Source organism: Rhea americana, unplaced genomic scaffold, assembly GCF_003343005.1.
Source record: "Rhea americana isolate MKP2758 unplaced genomic scaffold, rheAme1 scaffold_28, whole genome shotgun sequence".
In the NCBI taxonomy this organism is placed as follows: domain Eukaryota; kingdom Metazoa; phylum Chordata; class Aves; order Rheiformes; family Rheidae; genus Rhea; species Rhea americana.
The window spans coordinates 3892492-3918438 of NW_028186401.1; the positions used below are offsets into that span (position 1 = coordinate 3892492).

The following is a 25947-nucleotide window of genomic DNA, read 5'->3' on the forward strand; positions in this document are numbered from 1 at the left end:
TATAGCTAACAATCACTCAGGACTGGAAAGCTTAATTCACTAACCCCCACAAAGAGTTTTGTGATCTCTGCTGGAGAAGAGCACAGTATTATTGTGAATTCTGGATGTTTGGCAGGTGAGAAAACAGAAGAGAGTTGTATATTTAGTGTAAAAACATGAAAAAGTCTTGGCTCACACCATAATTAACTTCATTTTTCCAAGGAGAAAAGCAGTGCTAAATCAACGTCATTAGTAATTTTAACTCTCAAGCTGTCAGTGTAACAACCCATCACAGAACAGTCAAATATGGAGCAATCCATCAGAGGTTTGCAGGCAAGGATTTATTTTTAAGTCGTATTTTTTATTGTGAAAATCACTGCTATGGCTAAAACACAGCTTTAGGGTAAGAATCAGACACCTTTGCTGTGACTGAACAACACCTTACACTGGCAGTAGACCAAATTGCTTCAGCTATAGATTATTTTTAAACAAATATTAATTCCCTTCCCCCCCCCATCTTGTGCTCTTTCAGCCTCCTTCTGTTAGCATACAACAACCTACACATTTGTTATAGTTTAGTGTAACATCTCCTTCCTTCTCTATGGTTTCAGGGCTGGGTATGGGGCAGCCACCACAGTGTGAGAAATCTGACAATCTCCTATTTAAAAATACACCAGCTCTAAGACGAAGAGAGACTCAAGGAAAATTCACAAAGCCCCCTTGGCTGAACCTCTGGGTAGAGCTGTAAGACAAAGACCTTTGGGAAAGGCTTAGGGATTAGAGGATATGAGGGGAAAAAAAAACAATGCTGTGAAATCCAGCCTCTCAACTGACTCRAGGGACACAGTGCAGAAAAGGATATGTTACTACTCTGGTCAGCTGGACCACTTCTTCTCATGGGATTATATTGCCAGACAGAGCCTGCCTCCCACTGAACTTAAATCAACAGGACTACTGCCAGAAAAATATCAGAATATACATATATATACCCTCAGCCTCTCCAGCTCTGTATCTCATGACAGCTCAGCTCTCTCATGTGTGATACGGAATTAGATCAAACCACTCAGCCCAGTAAGGGTACTTACAATGAAGATTAAATTTAGGATGGAACCAGTCTCACTGCAACCTGACTAAAGACAATCCAGTTCACTTTGCACAGACCTGAATGTCAAGGTCATCAGCTGGCAGCAGAATTAATTATACAAAYGTGCAGAAGAAACATTAACTCTCCCCCGTCTCTGTTTAGAAATGGTCTCAACAACACATGCAAGATTCACTGAGCAATTTACCAAGATAAAATGTTTTGCGAGAAAATGACCCCAGGCAGTTAACTCTGAATGTGAGAAGTTGTCCCAATGAACCAGCTTCACCAAAACCACCGTGTTTATAGCTGAACACCTCCTAGATTAACTTGGGGTTTTCTCCATCTGCATGGGAATTCTAAATTTGTTTTCTGAACAGTCTTTGGCACTCAGCACTCACCTCCTGATTTCAGCATCAGTAAATCCTTCCACAGTATCCTTCCTAACACTCCGCGGGCGTCCCCTGCGCTTCGGCCTCTTCTCGTCATCAGTATCGTCAGTCTCGCTTTCTGATCCAGATGATCTCTGAAGTCTTCTCTTAGTTTCTGCATCTGATTCGCTATCATTTGTCTGAGCCTGTATGTACCCAAAAGACAGCAGTAAGTAACGAGTGCTAGTCTGCCAACACTTCCCAGCCCTCCCGTGCACTGGTACTATTTGATGTTGAGACTCTGTAATTGGCATCTCTTCCTGAAGATGCAGAAGCCCACATCACCTACCCAAGGAGGCTGGATACTCTTGCAGTTTCTGCCTAGCTAAGGCTTCAGCGCAGCTGGCCATCCTCCCTTTACAGCCTTCCAGTCAACAGGTTCACAATCATGTTTTGCTTTACTAAGGTATAAGACGCATCAAAACACACTGATTTTCCATGGTTTTGTTCCATATTTGCTTAAGCTCCTTGATTGCTGGGGTGTTTGAAAACCAGAAGGATACCTCAGAAGTGAATCTGTAGTGATCAGATACAAAATATCCTCCTTCTCTCTAGTTTTCACTTTAATATTTTTCCACAACTTATCACAAACAGGAAACTGCCCCTCAAAGTCTCATGTCCAGTAGTTTCCTTGCACATTCTGATTTCTGTTAGATTTAGGCAGATGATACTACTTTAAAAAATGAACTCGAGAAGAAACTCTCTTTTGCCTGCAAGAGCCAGGTTTAGGCAAAAACAGGCCAGGCAGTTACAGAGTGAAAGGAAAGAAATAGCCACAAGAGAGCATAAATTGCAGTAAAATCTGCCTTACGTAGTTGGATATTTTGCCCTGTGCTCACTACAGATTCTCTTTATTTTGTCTATTAACACAAGATGAGTTGGGCCAGATCCAGCCTGTGCCCTTACACTGCATTACAGAGCATGGGCCAATGCACGATGCCAGTAACAGACCGACGTGCTACCTCTGTGCTTTCTTCTGAACCAATTTTGGAGGAGGGAAAGCAGGCCTCAGACAACAAGAATGCTTCCCTCAAATATTGCCTTTGTCAGCTCTCACCACCTGCCTCTCAGCACCTCRAGACAGGCTGTACCTTTTTAGTCGAGCTCCGGATCCTAGGCAGCATGTAGATCTCCTCCAATTCTTTCTGCCTCTCTTCCTCCTCCACCTTCTTCCTCTGCTCCTCCGGAATGATATCATCCCAGTCCTTCTGAGACCTCTCATCCAGCTCTGTCTCTTCCTCTTCCATGGTTGCAAAGTTTGCCACCTTTTATAAGCAAAAAGAACACTTTTAGAAATTTTCTCCCCTGGCAAGAATACCCCAGAGCTGTCAGCGACRCCTCAGCTTCTTCCCCACAGGAATTTTGCCAACATTTTCATAATTATTTTATAACTGAACTCCATGTCAATCCATTCCTGGTTCCTTGTCATGTCTTTGGGCTAACAGATCCTGAGGAAGTACGTGCAGTTTAAGAAGTACTGCCAAGCCTTTCTCAGTTGCTGCTTTTGTTTCCAAATTTGGTAAGGTCTGTATTTTATTCACAGCTTTCAAGACCACTTACAATCAAATATCCACCAAATAGACATAACTCCTMAAAAAGCTGCTTTGTGCAGACTGTCTCTTAGCTAGCCGAATTTGTCCTGTCCATCACCGACCATACCTATACGGCAAGACGCGGGGAAYGCTCTGGACCACCACATTCCCATATCCCCTATGGACCAAAGCTCTGTACCTTGAACTGTGAGAGCAGTTCATCAGTGGCGCTGGTGGACACTTCATTCTCTCGCGTTTCAGCCAGACGCAAAATCTCATCGATGTCCATCTCCTACCAGTCAGAAAGAAAGAATGATAAAGCTGGAGGGTGCCAAGTGCAGGAAGAAATAGGAGATTAAGAAAGGTGTTGTAAACGTGAGAGCTAAATATTCGTTACACTGATACGAGCTGAGTAAAGGAGTGCAAATATCTGCAGGGTGTCACCACCAAGGCAGAGATGAACTATCTCAAGCAGGACAAGAGACTATAAATACAGGTGATGGGTTAGAAGAAAAGGAGTATCAAGGCTGAGCAGCAGGAAAAAWTTTCCAGATCATGAGATGTATTAACTGTGCATTGTTTCCCTTGAGGGAAGCTCTATTACTTGGGCCATTAAGAGAGTTCATTCAAAGTGCTCAATACTGAACTGTCAAGCAACGCTGCAATCAGGCAGGTGACAGTGACCTATTCAACTTCAACTGTGCTGACTCCTGCATTTCGATGAGAACAACCCAAAAAAGGGATGCTGAAGTGGTGCTCAGAGGAGTCAGGGAGAAGAGCTTTCAACTGGCCATGCTCTAACTAATGAATCCTACAGATTCAAGGGACTCTCTTGGTGACATTTACTATTTAACCTGCAGCAARAGGGCTCTTCAAAAACCTTGGTCCCTTAAGCCCACAGCTCTCTTCCTTCAGTTTCTTTGGGCGCACAGGTGCCCTATTCACTGACCTGCTCTCTCATACACAAGGCAAGCACAAAGAGAGAGTAAACACAGACAATCCCTGACACAGACCTGCTGAGGACTACAAACAGCCATGTTATTTCAATTTCAAAGTACCTGAGGCTCTGACTCTTCCCCTTCAAGCTCCTTGAATAGATCTTCAGCTCCAAACTTCAGAATAGCTGTCAGCTCCTCTTTGTTGAAAGGATTTGAGCTGCAAAAAGAAGGGATCATGAAAATGATGAGTTTGGACCTGTTAAGCCAGCTCTGCTACAGCACAAAGCCATTTCTTTCCTAATTAAAACAAGGAGTATGTTTTTTTTTTATGTAGCACTAAAAGAGTTTTCACTCCATCTCTCATCTCTTTCCTGCTTGAGTACAGACTACTGTAAAGGCAGCAACCTCCATCTTTGAGCCAGATTAGTGGAAGCTCCCATCATTTTTCAGGGTTCTGCTCTGTACTCTAACAATTGAATAAATATTTGGAGATATCAGAGGGATGATGTTGGCTTTGCTACACGTCATATCTGATGCTTCTGCCTTCTGCTACAGTCACTTACTTGGATCGCCCAGAGTTGTTGTCCAGAACAGTCCGGCCAGTGGTGTCCATACGCTGAATTACCAAATGATCCAGGACCATTTTCTTCTTGGCCCTCTCAATGATCTCCTCCTCTACTGTACCTTTTGTGACCAGCCGGTAAATATTCACCTAAAGGGTAAGAAAAGAACAAAGCTATTTCCTGGACCTGAACATGCTTTGCTGACACAACGATGCATCACCAAGTTGTTTCCCAGGAGACTGGTCTCCTGACATGGTCTCTTCAGGCACAGATGTGTCTTTTTAGACTAAAAACGAGTACTTTTTTTTTTTTATATATATATATATATCTCAGGGGGTCTGGTTAAAGATAGACTGGTTAACACTGAACTTGTAGTATGTGTAAGGATAGCATAAAAATCTTATGAAACAATCACTCTACATCCAAACCAGCACCACACCTTTCACAGATATAATAATAAAATCTCAATAAAGATGGTTGTTGTACTTTATTTTTTTCCACGGTAAGAAAGAACTGTGATTGCTCTGGCTGGCTTCTTGGTCTGGAACCATCCCAGGACCAAAAGCCAACAAAAAACCCTGGCATCTAGCAATTTTGGGCTCATTCTGCCTTTTGGCTTTTAAATGAATTTCCCTTGAGCAGGGGGGTACTCTCTGGAGTCAAGATTGGAGGTAAAAAGACGTCTTCAGAAGCTCTGGTGAGGTAAGCCTTCACACTGGCTACGCTAAATGTACCTGCTGAAGATGTAAAGAAAAAGCCGTAGGTAACTCTTCTCACCTGCTTCTTTTGTCCAATTCGGTGAGCCCGGGCCTGAGCCTGAAGATCATTTTGGGGGTTCCAGTCAGAGTCAAAGATAACAACAGTATCAGCAGAGGCCAGATTAATACCCAGTCCTCCAGCTCGCGTTGACAGTAAGAAACAGAAGTCCTGGAAAAAAAAACCACAAAAATCAGCTTGTAACTATGGACATAACAGTGGCCTCAAAGGTATGCAAGGAAATGGATGGAAGCTACGTTGTATGTGTATTTCTTCACAATGCAGAAAAAAGGAGTTTCTTCCCCCACTGTTCATTTTGGCAGGTCTCCTACCACTGGTCTTTAAGCCAAAGGACAAGGTGATGTAGTGCTGGCAGGCAGAAGCTGGTGACAGGGATGAAAGGTGTGCTATTCCCGGTGCGCRTGGCTGTGGGCAGGGGAACACAAACAGGGCAAGGGCTCCTTGGAGTCGCTTCTGAAGGTCAGACCACACTGCCCACCACCTACAACTGGAGATAACCCATGCTCTTTTTGCTGTCTGAAGTCTGCTGAGGGTGAGACCAGCTTCAAACACAGGCTGTTGGAATCATGGCGCAAGGGAATGGGAGACGGCCAGGACTTCTGAGCCCTCGCAAGTGTCTCCAGGAGAGGAGAAAGGGCTGTTTCTATAGACAGTCTTGCATACCTGCCCTTTTCTCTGCCATCTGCACTGCTGTCTTTTTCACTTTGTTACCCTTCGTGCTGCCATGAAGCACCCAGCTATGTCTCCTCCTGTGTCAGCCAGGAATCCCCCTCACCCAGACATTTGGAGTGAGGATGGATATTTATCATGACTGGGCTGACCATGGTGTAAAACAAGTGCCTTGCACCAGTCACTGTGAGTCAGCAAGTAAGCCCAAACAAGAGGCTTTCGATGCCCTCTCCTATTCATCCTCTAGTCTTTCCAAATCAGACTGCACTGCCTGACCACACTTAAAATTTCCCTTTTACCTCCGTCACTTCAGATACAAAAACAGCTTCAGGCCAGAAGAGTCTTTAAGCAACTGCCTTGTTCTCAAGGTTAAGGGGAGAGAATTTCTAAATTCTAATTCTTCTCAGGCTCTTTTGGGCCATTCTGCAGATCTGAATTTCAGGCCTGTCCTTTGGATGTGGGAGATTTTAAATAAGCAATACAGACAGCTGCAAAACCCGCTACATCTGCRTCTTTAAAAGTATCTGGGGTCCTGTAAAAAGAAATGGACTGGACTAATCCCCTTTTGGCAGTCACAGTCTGCAGCTCGGCCATAAACACCCACTGCTTGGGCATCCCACCCAGACCCCCGCCGAGGCAGGCGCTGCCCGCGCGCAGGAAAGCCCCAGCTGCTGTACCTCAGAGCCGTCGGCGTTGAAGTGGTCCAGCGCCTGCTTTCGGATCTCCCCTTTGATTGAGCCGTCCAAGCGCTGGAAAAATCAACAATAATGATAGAAGAGAGAAGGTAAAGGAGCCCTGAGGAACTGTTGCACCCAACTTCTGGGAGCCCTACAGCCTCCTGCCCTGCCTCTAGCCTGGAATATTTAATCATTAAAAATAACCGCCAATTAAAAATAACTGCACTGCTTTAACCTGCTGCGCTGCGAGGGCRGGAGGGGAAGTATGTTTAGGCGACAGTCACAGTGGGTGACACTGCAGCTCTCATTACAGGCTCCCAGCCAGGGTCTCTTTATTTGCTATCCTCTCCTCAGGGTTTATCAACAGATCGAGGCCAAAGTAGGGGCCTGTTGGAGGAAGGGTTTTGCAGAGATAGGGCTGTATTGACTCAGGTCTTGTTTGCTGGAAATGTGCTCCTCAAASCAACCTTCAGGCACTAGCACCAAGAAAACAAACAGCAAGAAAGCTGGCAAGGCAGCCTAAGTCAGATGGAAACAAGCTGCACACTACCCACTAGCCTCTACAACCACAGGAGATGCGGATATCAGCATGCTCTGAAGAGTGYTGGGGAGCCAACAAGGGGAAGCCAGTTCCAGTGCCGAGAGCTCTCTGCACAAACCAACCCGCTGTTAGAAGCAGAGATGTTTGCACCCGAAGGCTTTTACCATGCATGCGTCAGTTAGCTACACAGCTCATAGGTAAAATGCRTTTCTATTATACAAATTAATACCCATCAATACACATTTAAATCCATTGTACACGATTCTCCCCTCCTTTAAACACTCACTTTATCAACAGCAGTACTCAAGCTGCTATAATACTTCATCTGTAACTCTAAAAGGACATTATCCCTACTTTACAGAAGGAAACATCTACAAAGAGAGAAGTACTGTGCCCAAGAGACAGCACCACATACAGAATGAGGGGGCCCATGTTCTCATCTGGTTTCTGCCTTCTATACCTTCCCTTTCTTGAGTGCCACACTGAAATGAAGGAAATTCCTAATTCCCACCRGTGTATTTCAGTAAGTGCCACCTGCAATCCCAGCCATGAGCCTCTGGGAAACCAAGTGACTCCTGTTACCCAGGCTCCACTGCATTTTCTTGAACTAGCAAGTCAACCCATAGACAATATTTTCCCCATTGACATTTCTCACCTGAAAAGGGTAGTGCTTGATAGTCAGGTATTCTGCCAAGATGTCCAGCATCCTCACCATCTGAGAGAAGATCAGCACTCTGTTGCCCCTCTCACGCAGCCTAGTCAGCAGTTTGTCCAAGAGAATTAGCTTTCCACTGCTCCTGATCAGAGACTGAAGAAGTAACAGTCATTCCAGCTGATGCTTTCCAACCTTACCCGTACACAGAAACCTTGCAGAGATCCAGTTCTTTCAGGATCATGCTTCTCCCATACCTCTCTAATCAAATCATCTGGATTTACACAGTGAAAGCCACAGGTAAAATAAATCATCCAAGACAGATCTTACACTGCATGCACCTCCTACTCTAGATGGCCGCAACACGCTGCCTGCAGTGGAAAGGGAGGGCAGGAGATTCAATGACTCAGCTGTGAGGACTATTTCCAATGGAAAGAAGCAGCAGAAGCTAAGCTTTGCCAGATCTTATTTTGGTGGGAGGAAGGAGAAAGCTGAAGAAAAAAGTGGTAACCAAAGGCACTGCCCACCTGGAGGGTCTCAAGGCCATTTTCCCTCTCGTTTTCCTCAGGAGGTTTGATAAGGTAACAGTGGTTGCAGCACTTTTTCAATTCCATCACAATGTTAAGGAAACCAGAGGTGCTGCCCCTTGTTCCCTTTGAAAGAGCCTTGTAGTTTCTTGTCAAAATCCACCTATACGCAGGAAATTAAAAAGCTCAAATCATTTCACAGTACAGAGCGGGCATGCTGGAGCCTGAGAGAAAAACACCTTCAGCAACTTCTTGTTCAGGCATCAATCTCACCCACCACCTTTATTTCCCTTCATCTATTCTATATGAAATGGCTTTCTTYTCCTTACTAGGAACAACCCTGATCTTACTTTTCCTCTTGATACTAGTACTTTCCAACATTAATTGGCACCAATATTTTGTGGGGAAMTTTACTCTCCCAGTGAAGATAGGGCCCCTACCCTGCAGGGCTGGCCAGCCAGAAAGTATCACTCTTAAAAAGTAAGACCAGTGGCCTGGAGATGGGCAACATGAGAGAAAGATGCCACATAACCTTAAATTACCACTGGGAAGCCCCTGATACTACAGGAGATGGCTGTCACACTGCATTTAGAAGGACACAGGATACTGAATTGCATTCACAAGGCACATAGAAAGATGTGCCCATTTCTACTGGCACTGCCATCCACTTAGTAAACAACTCACTTGTAATACTGCTTCTGCAAGGCAGACATTTCCACGCGGAGGATCTGCTCCACTTTGGCTGGCAAAGATTTCTCCACATCCTTCTTCACTCTGCGTAGGAGAAATGGTTCCAGGACTTTGTGAAGGCTCTGGTAACCATTCTCTCTACCTTTCCCGTGATCCTCTTCAAAATCCTCCCAGAACTCAAACCTAGCAAYAGAAATGAGGAGCAGAGAGGGATCAGAGAATCTCTGGGTTAGCACATTACACAGGAKCTGATAGATCAGCTCACACCACACAACAAGGTAACAAATCATCAATTTCTGGGAGATAAAATAGGGGATAAAAAGTTCCTTCTACTCTGGGTAATCAAACACGCTTGTGGCAAAGCAGAAATTCCTTGGGTTTAGGTACTTTCCGAGTATCTTATCTTTGAGCTCCACTGCTCCGCACTAAGTCCTAAGACTGACAATTCCAGGTTATTCAGCAACCTGTTGTGCTGTCTCCAGCCAGTGTTTGTATAGCCGTAGTTTCTGAATTTTCCACAGACCCTTCCCTAAGCAAGGTTCTGACAACTAGACTTTGTTTTATACTGCTCTGAAGGCTCCTTCATTTTGGAAGGGCTCTGAAGGCTCCTTCATTTTGGAGTGTCTGTTTTTTCTAACAGCCCCTTTGAAATGTGAAAATCTGCTTTTCTCCTCTACTCATTAGATGTTCAATATTTCCTTCCTTCTTTTCATGATCCAGTAAAAACAAAAAGAAACTGGAGGAGGATTTTATTTTAATTATTTTTTTCCCCAGTCAAGCATCATTTTGGTGAGTCTTGGGGCATGCTTATTTTAGTCTTAGCAATGGGTATGGTCCATTTTGTTTTAAAGAAAATATTTGTTTTAATGTCAACACACAATCAGCTAGACAGTGCTATCCTCAAGCAATACTCTCAGAGACTGCCATAAAACGGCTGGTGAGGACTGCTGAACCGCAGTGTACTGGAAACCTCAGAAATGACTGAGATGATTGCTTGAAACAGAAGTTTAGCTCTTTCAAGATGGCTCTAAAACAGCAGACAGATTTGAAAGACATGTATCAGGTTTCTCCATTCAATTTGCTGCCAGAAACGCAGCTTGTATTAGTCACTTAACCTCTGYTTTTTCCCATCACTGTCTGTTTCCCCCCTACACTGCTCTAACTCCACTGAGCTTAATTCAGGGATTTCTGCCCTTCTAAACTGCCTCAGGTCTATTTGATGGACAAGAATGGACACACAGAGATATTTTCTGAAGGACTCGRAAGGACACTTACTTCTCTGGCATGATGAAGTGCAGCAGGGACCAAAGCTCCTTGAGGGAATTTTGAAGTGGGGTGCCTGTGATCAGCAGCCTGTGGTTGGACTTGAAATCAATCAAAGTTTTGTACAGCAAAGAGTCATCATTTTTCAGCCGATGGGCTTCATCCACGCCTAGAAAGGCCCAGTTAATACTTCCCAAAACAGCCTGAAAGAAAAGGAAGAAATAACACAGGTCCCAAGAAGACACTGGGTCAGATGAGCCTCACCACACTGCATATGCTCCCTTTTTATGGCCAGAAARGACTGCAAGGTGCAAGCTCCAGGGTGTCCTGCTCCAACCTCAATATTGGACCAACCAAAGAAGCTGGACTGCAAGAGCTTCTTGCTAACAAACTTTTGGGACCACGATGCCCACAACAGTTTGTTTCCCCCTAAAGAAAAGGTGAAAATTACCATGCTGTATAATGCTCAACATATCTGAATGGCCTTTCAGCAAGAACACCAATTTTAAGCCACCATTTCTTTCTCCAGAAAGTACAGTCCTCCTCTAGCCCCTGAGTSTGCTCTCTCTCCATGCCTGCAGGGTCCTGCTATGTGCATTAACTCCACCAGAGTGGTGGGAGCAGCAGCACTAGCCCAGCAGATGAACAAGCCTGAAAAGCTAAGAATCACAGCTCCCAGGTTCCCTTTTTCTTCTAAGCTCTCTGTTTTCACCCAGGACTCAGTGATGCACTGTCAAGGTGATGAGCACCTCTAACCAGACAGATTTCTCCTATCCAAGTGTAAAACAAAAAAAAAAACAGATTCACTCTGTTCACCCTGTGGCCAGCAGTTCAGTGCTTGTTCTCTTCACTAGCCCAAACTAAAYGAGGCAAAATCCAGCTACTGTCCTGCCTTCTGTCTTTTAAGTACATAAAGTAACACAACTGTCATGGTACAATAGTGAAAACACTACAAGGGGTGTCCTGCAKTCCCTCAACACCACTGCCAAGCAAAAGCAAATAGGAGCTATACATTCTCCAATGGCACAAAGGAAACACAGTTAAAACCCATCAGTTGGAGGCTGGYTTCCCTCTTTGCAAGCCAGACTTCCAGAGGAGTCTAAATAAAACACCTTTGACCATTACCTACCTTATCCTTGAGAAGGATCTCATACGTTGTGATAAGTGCATTGAATTTCAACCTTTTAGACTGAGAGTGGATCCACTCATATTCACGTATCTGAGAGAGGAAACAAGTGTTAACTTCAACCAATGCTGTTCCAGGGAAAGAGTTAACTATCATTATTTCAGTAAAGCTGTAGCCAGAGATTCCAACCAAGATCAAACTATTGTTCAGTGTGCTACATGATGAAATCAGTGTGCCCAAGGAGCAGCTCCCTTCAGTGCCTACATGGSTCAACTGCCCTTACACAAGTAAGAAAATAAGTTCAAACAACTTGTTCTAGTGACATTACTCATCATTTATCAGAAGAACGCATCATCTCAGTACCAACATCATCAGAATCACAACATTTGTGGACCTCATTGTTCAAGCAAGCAGAACAAAGAAATGAGGCAAACACTTCTTCTGCACTGCTGCAATCTTCCCTGCAGCCCAGCGCAGTAGTGGATTTCCAGACTCCACGAGGAAAGCCAGTACTCCTGTGCTGCCTCAAAGGGGCAAGCTAAAGCAGAGAAGACTCTGCAGTAGTGAGTTAAATCCAAGCGCTCAGTTATACCATCTCGGTCTGCCCACAGTGCTATCAGTTGGCCTCTCCAGAAGACAGTACATTACATACACTGTCTATCAGACAGAAGCTGATGCCTTGCACCCAACTGCTCTATTGCACCCAACTGCTCTACCAAACCCCATACACTTTGCTTCTTCATTACGCACCATGTTCCTGCTCATAAGGTCTCCGATGTAAACAACGACATTTATCTCGGGTGCCCACACTTCAAACTCTCTCTGCCATGAGGTCAGAGTCGACAAGGGCACCACCACCAGGAAAGGGCCATACAGCTGATGCTGATGGAAGAGGTATGACAGGAAGGATATTGTCTGAATAGTCTTCCCCAGGCCCATTTCATCAGCCAGGATCACGCTGTTGTTCCTGAGAAGGAAGAAAAAAAACTGTAAATCCTGCTTGCGTACAAGTTTGCACCGCTACTGATTTAGTGTGCATGAGCATGAGCAACAATCAATGACAAAGACATAAAGGGAACAATGCAAAAAAACTCATCCAAATACTGCTGAGTGGATCCTAGCAGCATCCAGACTGTATCTGGCAAAATASCTTTTAAAAAGAAACAGACTATAAACACTCCAAACAGGTAACCAAAGGCAAAGGGAGCAGAATGTCACTGGCCTAGTTTAGAAGGACATTTCTCAAAGACTTCAAGGATCGTGTAGCATGTTGAGACAGAAACAGGCCTTTTTGTTCAGTTAGGGCAGTGCAACATCAGGGCTGATACATCCTAGGCCTATACAACAGCCTATATATATATACTATTATATACTGCAAAATGTAACCAGATCAAGGCAGGGGAAATGTTTTTTGTTTCATGCAGGATTTAAGTTCATGCTTTGGACAGTTCCTGTWTACCATATCTGTAACACAGCTGCACCTGGTAACATTCAAAATCCTTCAAGCTGCAGAATCAGGCCAGGTAAAGACCTCACTGGAGAACAAGAGGGCCAGACCTTACTGGGACAAAAGTAGGAGACACAAAGCACGAATGTGGCCTGTTCATGCTGCTGACCAGAGCATCACATAGCATCCATACATACTTGCACCATGAATGAGCGAGCCAGTTGAGGCCTTCCAGCTGGTAATCTCGCAGCTCCAGGTTCTCACCACCAATATAAGAAGGCTGTTTCTTCAAGGCAACAAACCTAGGTCTCTGCTTCAACACCTGAAAAAGATGAGTCCGTAAGCCCGTTCAAGACAATAACAAGGTAAGACTGAAAACGCAATGAAAAAAACATGCATATCTGTTTATCAATCAATATCCATTCACATTTTTCTGGTCAATGCTAGTGTCTGCATTTTAGACAACCACTCAGCAGTGCTCCAGTCCACCCTCATCGGCAACGGTCGATAGCAGGCATGTTTTGTCTGCTTGCCCTCAGCTCTGACGATCAGGGCTGTGAGTCCTCCTAAGAGTGCTGTACGTAACCCACATTAGATAGAACGGCTCTCGCTTTCTTTTTGTCCATGGTTTTTCTCCTATTTTCTCCATCCCCCTCCTGCACTGTATCAGCATCTTGGAGGTTTCTTCTTTTCCTATGCTGGGTTTTTTATTCAGCTAGAAATAAAACTTCGTATTTCTCCAGCACCTCCTGCTGAGGACCATGAAGCACTCAAAGGATTAAGCCCCCCACTCCCCAAGGGAACATAATGTTCTCATTGTATACAGTGTAAATAAAACCAAAGGGGTTCACATCTCTACCTAAAGCACTGTACARTAACAGTGGTGTAAAAGGACGAGAAAAGACATTCTCTGAAATTCATCCTTGAAAAAATTTCACGTTCCCACTATCTGTACGATCACTACCCAGTCTGAAGAAACCCAGAAACAGGAGAGAAACGAGCAAACCTTGCAGTCTCGRGTTGGAATAGTTTTGGAGTTGTTACGATTGTTGAAGCTGTCAATGCAGTGCTGAAATTTCTTGCTTATCAGAGCCTCATCTTCCCAGCTGCATTCTGCATAGGGCAGCCCCATCCACTTACAGAGGTATTCAGGRTCATTTGAGGATATTTTGCGACTGTTTGCTGCAAAGCATGCAAAAAAGCCCAACCCTGAGCAACTGTGGTTCYGTGGCTGAACCGCACGCGTGGTTCACCAGGACAGTTTGTACCACTCGTACAACCACAAGACAGGTCTCAACCAATGGGAAAAGTTGAGGGGTCAAAAAAAAGGGCTCCTTTACCTGGGAACTCAGAATGTCCTGTGGCAGACTTGTTGGTCTTCACAGCTGTATTTAGAGACAGGAGGGAAGAAAGGGTTTACCACGCTGGCAGCCAGCAGGGGGAGCAGAGCAGACAGTCTGTCATCTCCACGCACCGCATACATTTTTTGATAAAAAATATTATGGAAATGGGTAAAACAATTAAACAAGCCTAATTCCCAAAGCAACTAGATGTTAACACCTCTGACCAACATTACTGGTGTGCTTACTAAGTCCCACTTTTATTTTTAATAAGAAATCATGAATTCTAACTCCTGAGCAGCCCTGCAGCCTAACCATATCCTTAACCACAACATCACGGAAAGTGGTCGTCCAGCAGCCAGGTCTATACTGCTATCACATCAGTCCTTTGGATGGAGGATGTAAGAACTTTAGCAGCAGCTCTAAGTTCAATGTTGCTTTATATGCGCTATCCCATACTGCAGGTGGGATCACCAAGGAAGGTGAAGGTAAGTGACTGACTAATAATGCTTGCAGATGCAAATACGTAAACCCAGATTTCTAGTGTTTAATCCCTAAATTTCACATGTAACAATATGTGACACCAGTTTCATTCCCCAGGGGTACTGGGGGACAAGAAGAAGTAGTCATATACCCATTCTGCTGTTCTCAAAAATTAAAATTATCAAATTTTACTTTTCCCCTTCGGAAGAGTGTTCTGTTCACTTACCAATTACTCTCTCCACTATTTGATACTGTTTGTTCAACTCTGAAGCTAGCTCTTGCTGGCAATTGAAATATTCCACATCTTCAGGTGATACCTTGGCCAGCCTTGATGCAAAAGAAAAAAAAATAAACCAAAACAAAAAAAAAAGCAGATATAATTCTGTAATGCCATACAATGCTCACTGAGATCACATATTCAAATTCTACTTTGCTATACAGTTCTGCGAGTCAGTCAAGTCTCTGGAGCAGTCTACCGCTTATCTGACATATTTCTTCAAGCTTCTATAAATTCTTCCCATTACTCGGAAGCAAACGTCATAGATGTTCATATTCTCTCCCTGTTAGATGGCTCTTTATTCTGCTGCAAGAATCAGTTTCAAAATCAGAATCAAGTGATCAGGGTTTAGAAGCTGCTACTCTAAATTCATCAGTTGGGAAACACACTGTATCTCCCTTTACAGTTCTTGGGGAAGTCAAAAATAAACTGATAAAAAAATCGCATGTAGAATAGCCCATAATTCCTTTCAGCAAGGCTGCTTTGATGCAGCCYGCAAAACAAAATTTAACAGCCTGCCCTGCAATGAGCCCCATTTTCCAACACAGCTGCCTAGTCCAGCATGCAAGGTTTCACTGCTGCCTGAGAGCCTTCATGCCACCTCCTGGGCAAGGTGCATCTATGCATCGTTTCCTTGTTGTCAGCTACCCCAATTCTTAAGCCTGGAAACTGGCAATATTCTGGATTTCTGCTTCTTCTCTGTCTTTCAGCAATATCATGGTCACAGACATTATTCTTACAAGGGGGATGTTCATCAGCAGACAAAGATACAGGTCTTGTGCACTGAAAACAGTTGTCTTGGATGAAATATAGTGTGCAAGAAGAAATCAAAGGTTTCAGTCCTGACTATGTACAGCTCTGGCTAAAAGAGATTCTCCCAAGGCCAAATCGCTGGCTGAAGTGAAGCATACCATTGCTTGATCTCCTCCTCTTTTTTCTTGAAGTTTTCTAGTTTTTTCAGGCCCTTCACCTTCTGCTGCTGCAGGGACTCTTCACTTTCCCACGTACTATGGATGTATGACCAGCCTTTCCATTTGATCAGGTACTGAACTTCTCCCTCATCCTTTTCAGGGTCAAAGTCAGCACTTGGGTTGCCATTGGCTTCAGTTGCATACACTGTGGTGGAAGCACCAGTGGCTGCAAAAGAAATCAGGCTGCAGTTGATACCTTTGTCAACAAGCACTGGACATGAACTGCATTAGAGAAGGGTTATTTTCCACTATATCCTTTTTGGTAGCACAAAGGACATCCTACAGATTCTTCGACTCTGAGACAGGCAAACAAAAGTTTTCCATACAACAGAATCTTTTAAAATCTATTGTAAATGCCTTTTCTTTAAATATCACTCAGAGGTCTCTTGAAAATGTTCGAGACCATTCAGTTTTACAATAACACTTTTGTAAGAGTATGAGAACAAAACATCCACTTTACTTCCATCACTGCTTTGTCAATGGAGCTATGAACACTGACTCTACTGGAAAATCTATTTCATCTTTCAAAGAGAAGAAAAGCAAGAGCTCACAGAACGAATGCAGCTTTAAAATGCACACATGCTAAAAGAAAGTTGCCAAGCACATAAATTTGATGTTTAAGATTTTCAATGCTAGATTTTACAAAAGCTTCTAGAAAACATAAATAAGAGGCAAACAGGAAAGAATGAAGAGCACTAAAATAACATTGGGCCTCACTGGAGGATTCCAAGTTGCAAAAGCATTGCACCAGCTCAACAGAGCGCATAACTGAAATCAGAAATAAAGGCTTTTTCCAGAACTACACACCTCCTTTCTTTCCAAGCCTGATGTCCAAGACTTTTTCAATAGTTTCACTGTTGTCCTGCTGTTCATCAGCTCCTTCCCCAGTCATCTCTATCAGGTCATCAGAATCGGTCTCAAAATCATCATCTTCTTTGTAACTGAGCAAGATCAAAACCAAACTGATAAAAAGCTCTTGACTTCTCCTAGCCCAGAAATACACAGAATAGCATAGGATGGAGCACTTATCCTAGGGTGCAGTGCATGTTCAGCACATGAATTTCTTAAGTCTGCCATTCAGTCTTGGTCCCCAAGCCACACAGACAGCTTCACCATATTAGACTAATACTTCATATACCACCTCTGAAAACAGCTAACACCAGATGCTTCACAAGGAGGTGGAAAAATCCCTGCAGCAGAAGCAGTATAAGACCATCAACAGAAAAAGTCTCTTTTGTCCAGTGAAAGATTATTTTATATTTAACAGTGAAGGTTGCAGAGCACTGAAAGTGCCTACACTGCCCGAGGAACTGTGTCTCACCTATGATGAACATGCAGCCACAAAAAAACATCCTTTAAGTGGCTCTGTGCAAGTMCCTTATTAGGTTACTGCCAAAATATGGGAATGTATATTAGCAAATGGATAATGCTTTACTTCTACCATGTCTCAATACCCTGTCGCAAGGCATCACTTATTAGCTGCTCTCAGATGTTCTTTCCAGTTTGGCACAACTGCTCTTTCTCATTCGTTTCAGTCTGAAAGTTTACAATCCTTAACTCCAATTTAGAGTACTTCAGAAACACTAAGTAGATCTCCTCACACTTCCCTTAAGAGACTGGCAAATACTCCCCGCCCTACAGATCACAAAACAAGGTACAGAGAAGTCAGACGTTTGTAGCATGAATCTGTCAAAAAAACACACACATCTCAGCCCGTGGGTATCTACAGGATTGAGGAGGGTCTCCCTTTGGGGTCACATGGAGCATCAGTGATTTCAGCAATGAATTCAGCGAGCGCCCTCTTCCCCAGTCTGCCAGGGCTCATCAGCACGCAACCCCAAACTTCTTGATACCTGACATTTTTGGCTGCTCTGCGTCGMGTTTGTCTCTTAGGAGTCTCATCATCTTCATCATCGTCGTCGTCTTCAGATGAGTCTTGTTTCTTTCTCTTCTTCCCACGCTGGGGTTTGTGAGGCTTTTTAACACTGGTTTTGGCCACTGTTCTAAAATAAGTATTAACAAAAAGCTATTATAGAGCATATTTTACATAACGGCACATTTTAGCAAGTCTTCAAGAAAGCATGAACCTCAAGCATTAGGTTCGTAGAGATTTATTCTCCTCTAACTACCACGGAAACCACTACATCACTCACTGGAGCATGAAACGAGTAAATGAGAGAGCAAGCAAGGTCCACTGACTCAAAATCAAGAGTAAGGTCAAAGAAAAGGCTAATTTATAGGCAAATAGAGATTGCCTTTCCACCCCAACACAGCTAGAAAAGTTATACACAGTAGAAGACAGATTGACCCAACCACTCCCTACCTCCTTTGGACAGGTCTTCTTGCTTTAACTTTCTTCGGTTCAGGCTCACTCTCTGCGCTCGTACCTTGCTCCCCTCCATCTTCATCCTCTTCTTCACCAGAGACCTCTCTTTTCCACTTATTTCTATGGTCAGAAATAGGCAGTCATACTTCAGAAATAGGTCTACGGTCAGAAATAAGCAATCATACTTCAACACAAATGCTTGGCTAAGTACATATGCAAGCTAAATTAATGCTAGCAGGCCATAAATATGGGAAAAAGTTAAACACTGTAGTCTACTTGTTCAGGGTAACRTATTAGGGATTTTATGTTGTGATTCTCTGCTTTTAGGAGTGTGTCTCCATCACCTAGGTTTTAGTTATCATAGCTGCATTATTTCCTGACTGCGGTTCTTAAAAGGAGTATGTGGCACAGCTGTACTTCTTGCTACAAGATGGGCGAGTGCTCTGATTTATTTATTTTTCATTTTCACTTACGTATTTCTGAGGTGAGCTGGGAAAATCTTAAGGGTGGTTTCTATGYAAACAGACAAAATTTCTGGAAGGTGCTAAGCTTTCACTTGGGCAGGACAAGCCATAACACGCACACTTATATGATTGCCTTCTAACACCGAAAACAGAGCAGGAAGCCTCATGCCATTTAACTTTACGCAATTAAGTTTCAAGGTTTGAAGCCAAATCATCAATGGAAGGAAGCATGTTCCCTGTGGGCAACTCAGAGCAAAGTTTCAGCCCCTAAGGGTCCTTTGAAGGAGCCTTTCCTCCCTCCAAGTATGGGGGAACCCAGTGACTATTCCCTTTGCCTACAAGCAGTCAGTACTACCATAACCCTCACTGCCCTTTACCTTCCTTGTTTTGCACTAGCACATGAGACTGAATGAAAAAAATCAAATGACAAGAAACAGGTGTAAAATGCAGCAAAATGTGATGGTAAGTGAACACACTTATAGCAAATAAACATCTAAAATAATCTTTATGGGGAGTCTTTTATTTTATCAGAGAGCTAGATAGAAAAAGATAATAATTTGTCATTCTAATCTCCATTAACTAAAAAAGGTGGGTGGAGAGGAGAACTGGCGATTAAGTTATTTTAAGCATCTCTGAAGGAAGATAAATAACCTGATGGGGAAGTGGAAGACTGACAACAAAAATCTAACTTGTCTGGATTCCCCGTCACAAGCAGAGTGGAAAATAATAAGCAATAAAAAGGTTGGGAAATTATATCCATCTGTAGATCTACACTTCAGTTTTAATCATCCAAAATATTGTTACTGAAAACACTAATTTATTTTACAAGCTTTCCATGTTGTCAATGTCCCTCAGACAACGGAAAACTACTTTTCTGCAAAACAAAGTGAAACATAAAYGACGCCACTCAAAACCCTCTCCCTAGAAACTTACGTTTTTTTCATTTGTTTCTGACCTCTTCTTTTGGGGCTCTCATTTTCAGATTCGCTACTTGCCTTTAATTGAAAAGACAAAAAACAAAACAAAAAAACAAAAACAAAAAACAAAGTCAGGTTGTAGGCATTGCTCTGGATTGTCTCCTGAAGGAAGCAGCTGCAACGCACGCACGCGGTCCGAGCTCAGGAGCAGCCCGGCGGCTCTTTCCCTTGCAACGCTGGAATAACGCTTTGGTGCGACCAAGCCACGAGAGCGGCCAGCGAGCGGTCGCGGGGCTAACGCGACTGCTTTCTCAGCRTGAGCGAAGGTAACTCAGAAAGGCTGAAAAGCTCTTGTACAACATCTGTACTGGAGTCACTGAGCTCAGCTACGGCCTGCGCATCTCAGTACCAACCTCCCACAGCAGGCAGGTGCCACCGCAGTGGTGGCACCGGCCAGGCAGGCATTGTGCCCCTCTCCAGTGCATGCAGGACCCCAGGGATTACAAAACCACATGGCAAATTTGAGCCATCAAACCTTGCACACACAGGTCCGGGAGCTCTGCTGCTCCTAACTCGCCCTGCGAGGTGAGGTGAGTGTAACTTCTGCGTTACCCTTGGAACAAGGCAGAGTGACTTTGTGCTTTTTGGATACTCAGTACTTTCACACGTTCTGGAACTACTGTAAGGCTAAGGCTCAGCTATGTTACAAGGCTGTTAACAGAAAGTGCAGGGGCAGAATGTGTTTTCATGAATACCTATACTTGCCATTTCAATAGGATACCTGCAATATTTGTTTTGCTTTCTTTTTTTAAAGCTTAGTTGCTGTGGTTGCAGAAGGTCTAGCTTCTGCAGTCACACACATGCGTTATCTGTTTTCATTAGAGAAACTTCTCATAAGGAAGGAAATTTTCATAAAAAGACACTCTTTTTACAAGAGTGTCCTTGCTTTCCTGTTTTCTCCCTCCCCCCCCCCCAGCAAAAATAACTGATGAATTCACTTAGAATTGTGTTCTGCTGTTTTCACTCCTGTTAATCCTCCAGTCTCCATAATGTACCCCTGGCTAAATATATCTAGAGATACTTGAACTACTTGCTGTAGCATTTTAAATGTAGGTGTTATTAACTCCTAGAGGCTAAGATAACTAAAAAGTCTTGCAGACAACCCATTTTTAAATGAAAACTAGTCAGTCATGGAAACAGGTTATCAGAGAGAAACATTCCTACATGAACAGACGACTTCTCCTCACATACTTGCCATAGAAAACACCAATCAGCAGGGAGAAAGCCAAAGAAGCCAATATGAGATTTCTRAAATAGTATTATAATGATAGAAATAGCCTCAAAGCCTGCTTGCTCTATGCATCTTGCTCATTTGAAATCTTCTGCTTAATGTGACTTCTTCCTGCAGTATTGAGAAAGCCACCAAAAGCGACCCCAGCTTTAGCTCTGAGACTGTGTTCATCATTTGCACACTGGTACTTCAGTTTGCRCTTCCCGCACATCCACCTATCTTCTTCAAAACATGTAACAAAACTTACAACCCAGAGTTGCTAATACAAGATTTAAGTGAAATGGTGCTTGGTTAATGAGAAAAGCCAAGGTACTGGAGAGACAGCCCCTACACTTCTGTTTTTTTCCTGTATCCTCTCTTTCCATTTCCCAATTTCCCTTTCATCAGTGGAAATTCCCTTCTTGCTTCTGTGTTTCCATTAAAATAAACTGAAGTACTGGATGCCACATTAGACTAAAGCCTTTGCTCAATCTCACTGTGTTCTGGAGCGAGATTTACATGTGGCACAATAGCACCTTTTGTACTATAGCTTACTGTGAACCTGTGTTCATGTACCTATTTTTCTGTACTCTTAGACTAAGCATCCAGTAAGCAAACAACTGGCTAACAATTTTGAGAGTCCCACCTTGACATCGCAAGAGAAGCCTCCCATAGATTTCAGTTTTAAATAACAACATCTAACAATCTTCAATTTTCTTTTCATCTTTTGATCTCTTATCCACTTTCTATAGCATGCTGCTTTACCATTCAAATTTTGGAATATTTTTAAATACACATTTACTTTTTGCTGCCTTTTGGCAAATCATGAGTARCAAGAGATGGATTTTTCTTCTGCTCTGCGTTAGGGAAGATCAGATTTGGAGAAAACTAAATATGACCTTTGGCTCTTCCTGAAACTCTAACATCACCTCTTTGCCAAAATCCCACTTTTGGTGGTTCTAGTTCCTGACTCACGTTATTCTTCTTGCTCAGTCACTGTTTCTGCATAGCTGATGTTCATCTTTTAGTGTCTAATAATCCTTTGCTCACTCTTTCTGCCTTGAAAAAATTAACTTGTGATTCCAGCTCAGCTGCCTTCAGTTGTGTTTTTCAAAGACCCCATTGTCTCTTTTGGCCGCATGTCAAGCCCAGCTCTATCTCCTCTGACACAGCCAGTCCCCAGCCTGAGTCATCTGCCTGCCTTGTGCTCCCACATCCTCCTGCCTGGATGCCGGGAATTGCTGCAGCTGTGGCGTTGTGCACAGGAGCCCGGTGACTCAGCCTCCATCCTCGCCTACCACGCGCTCGCTTCTCCTCGCTGACTCCTTCTGGCATCCTGACTTCAGGCCGCCAGGCTCCAGCCCAGGGTGAAAAGCTGCTTCCTACCATTTTACACATGAATAATAATTAAAAAAAAGGGGGGGGGCATAAACATATTTTAGCAACCTCTTAATTCAGCTTAAGTCCATATTTGAGCTCCAGGCTGAGACTTGCTCAAATCAGCCCCAGGGTGGTATTTGCACCTCCACCCYGGACTCTACACAGCATAGAGCTTGTGCTTTTAACACCCTTGTATCAGTATAAACCCACAAGCTCTGGCTGGTCTCGAGTTCCTCAGTTAAGGAAGTAAAGATGGTAACTAGAGGCTGGGAGCATGCCAGCAGGCGAGGTCCTACCACAGGTCTGGTCTACCCTGCCGCCTGCCACAGTCATGAGGAGGCACACTGGTTGGGACAGCACGTGTACCTTKTATTTTAATAATGTCACCTCCCTGCACATCAAACTAAGCTGACAAAAACTCTCTCCTGTCTGCACCCAGGGGTTCTGTCAACTCAGTGACAGGTCAGCTGAACATTTTTCACTCTTGGAGCCTGCACGTCAACACTGGCAAAACTGCAGCACAGAGCAAGGCCCAGCATCTCTGGGGGTGCTTCTGCCACCTGAACAGCCAAAAGGAAGATGACTTTCCTTCCCCAGTTCCCACTTCCCCTACTAAACCTCCTGGCCTGTGCCCCTTAGGAGGTGCACCACAAATACACCTAACTTATCCCTATGCCACGCTTCCAGCTAGACTAGGAACCGGCCTTTCATGATTCATTTCCCACACCTCCAACTAATGGGATTAGTCTTCCTCTCCCTGATTCCTTCTGCCATTCAATTTATTCTCTCTCCTAACATTTAAAGAGGACACATTTTTACTAGATTAATTATGATGTATTTTACCATGGACCAACGCTATATGAAACACCCCGCTGAGAGACACACAGCAGCAGCTTTAAAACTGTAGTCCTCTAGTTCGTCCAAAGGTGTTCTCCCTGCCAGCCCAGGGCACGAGAAATGGAGACCTGGGCAGCAGGGCAYGGTCCAGACGGGCCTCTTGCACTCACACTGCACACTGGGAGAGATTAAAAATTGCTAAAACAGAGCCAAAACCATATTTCAGACTAAGGTCAAAATAAGGATTTGTTGATTTCAGGCTTAACAGAGGCCAAAGTCTAGCGTCAGCACTGAGAAATAACGAATGTCCCAGAATAGCTTTCCTGTTTCTTTAGCTCCGAGAGCCCTCTGGTTTTGACAAGGGCAGCTGTTTTGAACCGTTCCAGAAATGCTGGAGAATCTTAGCTCACCAGGTTAGTTTTCTTATATCTTCTCTCCCCTGGTAATACTGGAGGCGTTTGAACTTTCAGCAAAGATGTGAGAGAGAGCATTAATAAAAATGCTAATGTGCAAAACTTTTCTCTGCCAATAATAAACCCAAGCGTGTTCTGTGAGCACCTCTGGCACTTGACACGTGGCCCTTCTTTCACAGAACAGATGCACTTTGCCATTTCTTACTTATTCCAACCACAAATCATCCTTTTTATGGCAAAAAGATTACGTCTACCTTGTGCACGTTTATTTCTTGACTGCTTCAGAATAGCACCCGCTCTGAGTATCTCACTTCCCCTTACTAAAACCTGAGGCTGATTCATTAACTGCAAAGAGAAGGCAAGGGCAAGTACTGTTTTTAGTAAAAACTCACATGTGCTCCAGTTCCTGGAGACAGCTCTGGTCTTCTGAAACTCTTTATCATATGCAGAACTGCACTTTCACTTCCTCATCTCCTAGCCTACACCTCAAGCATTGATTAGAAATTTTCACCACCTCTGAGACTCAGAGACTTACACAACACATCTGATGGCCTCAACGCAGTTCCAGAAGGCAACGATTTCAAATACAAACGCAACCCTGCCTGAGCTGCTGTTCTCAGAGACTCCCCAAACATTAACCATCACCACCTACACACACACAATCTTCCCTGATCAGAGCAAGTCTGTGGGCAGCACGTGGGAAGGTCTGAAACGCTGCAATCTGGGTAACTCTCACTCTGAGGCTGCGATGCCGCCTGAGCAATGCTGTTCACCAATATCGCGGCGAAGGGAGTTATTATGGAAGAAAGTAGTTAAAGGCTCCTAGACTTTGTGCTGGAAGTCCCAAAGTGCCAGTGACAAGAGCAGGCCAATGAGCCACTGATGACAGGCTTAACCCTGAAAAGTAAAAAGCACTCTTAGGCGGTGCCCAGCACCAGGAATTCCTGCCACCTTCAGCAGGCACAAGGAGTGCTCAGCACCACGCAGGATCAAGCTGCGCTATTTCGTCCCCTGAGCATTTAGGTCTTCTAAAATCAAGACTTTCTATCTCCTGCTCTTTGTGAGGCCCCGGCACCGTGCTCCTGACATGTCACACCCTCCACCAGACTCTGCTGCAGATTGGAGTTGCCCTACAGGGATTGGTCAGTGCTGCATTGGGGGCAAAGAGGGAAAGGGGACCAATTTTGTCAGAGATATCTTTTTTGGCTTTGCTTTACATGATGGTGGGATTGGGTTTGTTCAAAGGATTTTTTTGTTTTTTACAATATTTTGTGGTATAGCAAAGTTTTCACATCTCAGATTTTTTTTAAAAAAAAACTTTATCGTACCTTAAGTAGTAGGAAATAAAGATATTGAAAAAAGAAAACAACATTTGCAAAACCACGTAATATTGTAAAACAAAAAAAGACGGGACTTACCTGAGCCCGCTACAGGGCACTGGGGTCTGCAGCGGAGGTCTGTGATGGGTGTGACATCGCCAGCACAGTACATGCTGGGGCATCGCACAGAGAGGCGGCCAGCGAGCCTGGGCTTTGCCGAACTTGAAAAGGAAAACAAAAGCTAAGTCAATGATGTGCTACGAGCCCCTTCCTAACCTGCTGCTATGCGGGACATCCAGCACAGGAGTCTGGGGCGGGGTCGAGGGAGAGCTGGGTGGTGGCACGGCGGGTGACGCCAAGTTTAAAAGATAAAGCGCCGGAGCAAGGAGCCGGAAACCGGGATTCTGCTCCTGGATTTGACGTGCGACTCTGACCGAGTCAGGTCCAGATTTACCAACCTGTGCGTGCACAACTGTCAGACAACCAAATGTGCATTTCAGCACCGATGAACAAATAGCCGGATCTTCAGAGAGCACCACTGGGCTCCAGTTCCTCTGAAAATCAGGCTACTTATTTTCAGATTCACTGAATCCACTGAACGCTGCACATTTTTGTGCCTACCTTTAAATGCCAAGGTGMAAAAGCCAAGCCCCTCTGTAGTTTACTTCCCCTCCTCTAATTACTCAACCTTCCTGAAAGTCTGAAGATGAAAAGTTCTATGCACAAAGCCTGTAAGATGTAAATGAAGGAAGCTACTCCCTAAATTTTCAGAAAAAAAGTTCTGGTAAATGGAGTAATTTAAAGGTTTATCTGCCCGGTTCTAACAACTGTCACATTCAATTGAAGCATAAAATACTCCCAATACTCAACCAAAGAAAAGTGACGGTTCATAAAGCTGAACACATAYGCAAATGCATTTATCACCGTGATCCATTCTGGGATGGACGGCAATGACTGTTTCACTCACTATAGTGAGGTGTTTCTCGGAAGTTTCCTTCATTCCTGGTTAGATTCATGTTGTTGTTGTTTTTTTCATTTTATATATATATATATATAT

The 25947-nt window shown here is 43.9% G+C and overlaps 1 protein-coding gene across 5 annotated transcripts in view; it reads right to left on the minus strand.

The window, feature by feature from the left end:
* CHD2 (chromodomain helicase DNA binding protein 2) overlaps positions 1-25947 on the minus strand; it is a 61856-nt gene that overhangs the window by 16275 nt on the left and 19634 nt on the right. For 4 of the 5 annotated variants that reach the window (XM_085308638.1, XM_085308636.1, XM_085308637.1 and 1 more), the window contains 22 exons: positions 19688-19749; positions 18288-18410; positions 17818-17967; positions 16772-16905; positions 15905-16130; positions 14943-15043; positions 14234-14278; positions 13900-14075; positions 13091-13215; positions 12197-12413; positions 11450-11539; positions 10333-10523; positions 9052-9240; positions 8368-8530; positions 7844-7996; positions 6648-6719; positions 5302-5451; positions 4525-4673; positions 4082-4178; positions 3223-3315; positions 2583-2756; positions 1462-1637 (listed from right to left, as the gene is read on the minus strand). In XM_085308638.1, coding sequence (XP_085164764.1) covers positions 1462-1637; positions 2583-2756; positions 3223-3315; positions 4082-4178; positions 4525-4673; positions 5302-5451; positions 6648-6719; positions 7844-7996; positions 8368-8530; positions 9052-9240; positions 10333-10523; positions 11450-11539; positions 12197-12413; positions 13091-13215; positions 13900-14075; positions 14234-14278; positions 14943-15043; positions 15905-16130; positions 16772-16905; positions 17818-17967; positions 18288-18410; positions 19688-19749 — 3056 coding nt within the window. Of the gene's footprint in view, positions 1-1461; positions 1638-2582; positions 2757-3222; positions 3316-4081; positions 4179-4524; positions 4674-5301; positions 5452-6647; positions 6720-7843; positions 7997-8367; positions 8531-9051; positions 9241-10332; positions 10524-11449; positions 11540-12196; positions 12414-13090; positions 13216-13899; positions 14076-14233; positions 14279-14942; positions 15044-15904; positions 16131-16771; positions 16906-17817; positions 17968-18287; positions 18411-19687; positions 19750-24989; positions 25112-25947 lie in introns of all 5 variants that reach the window. The other variant, XM_085308639.1, reaches the window with a different exon arrangement.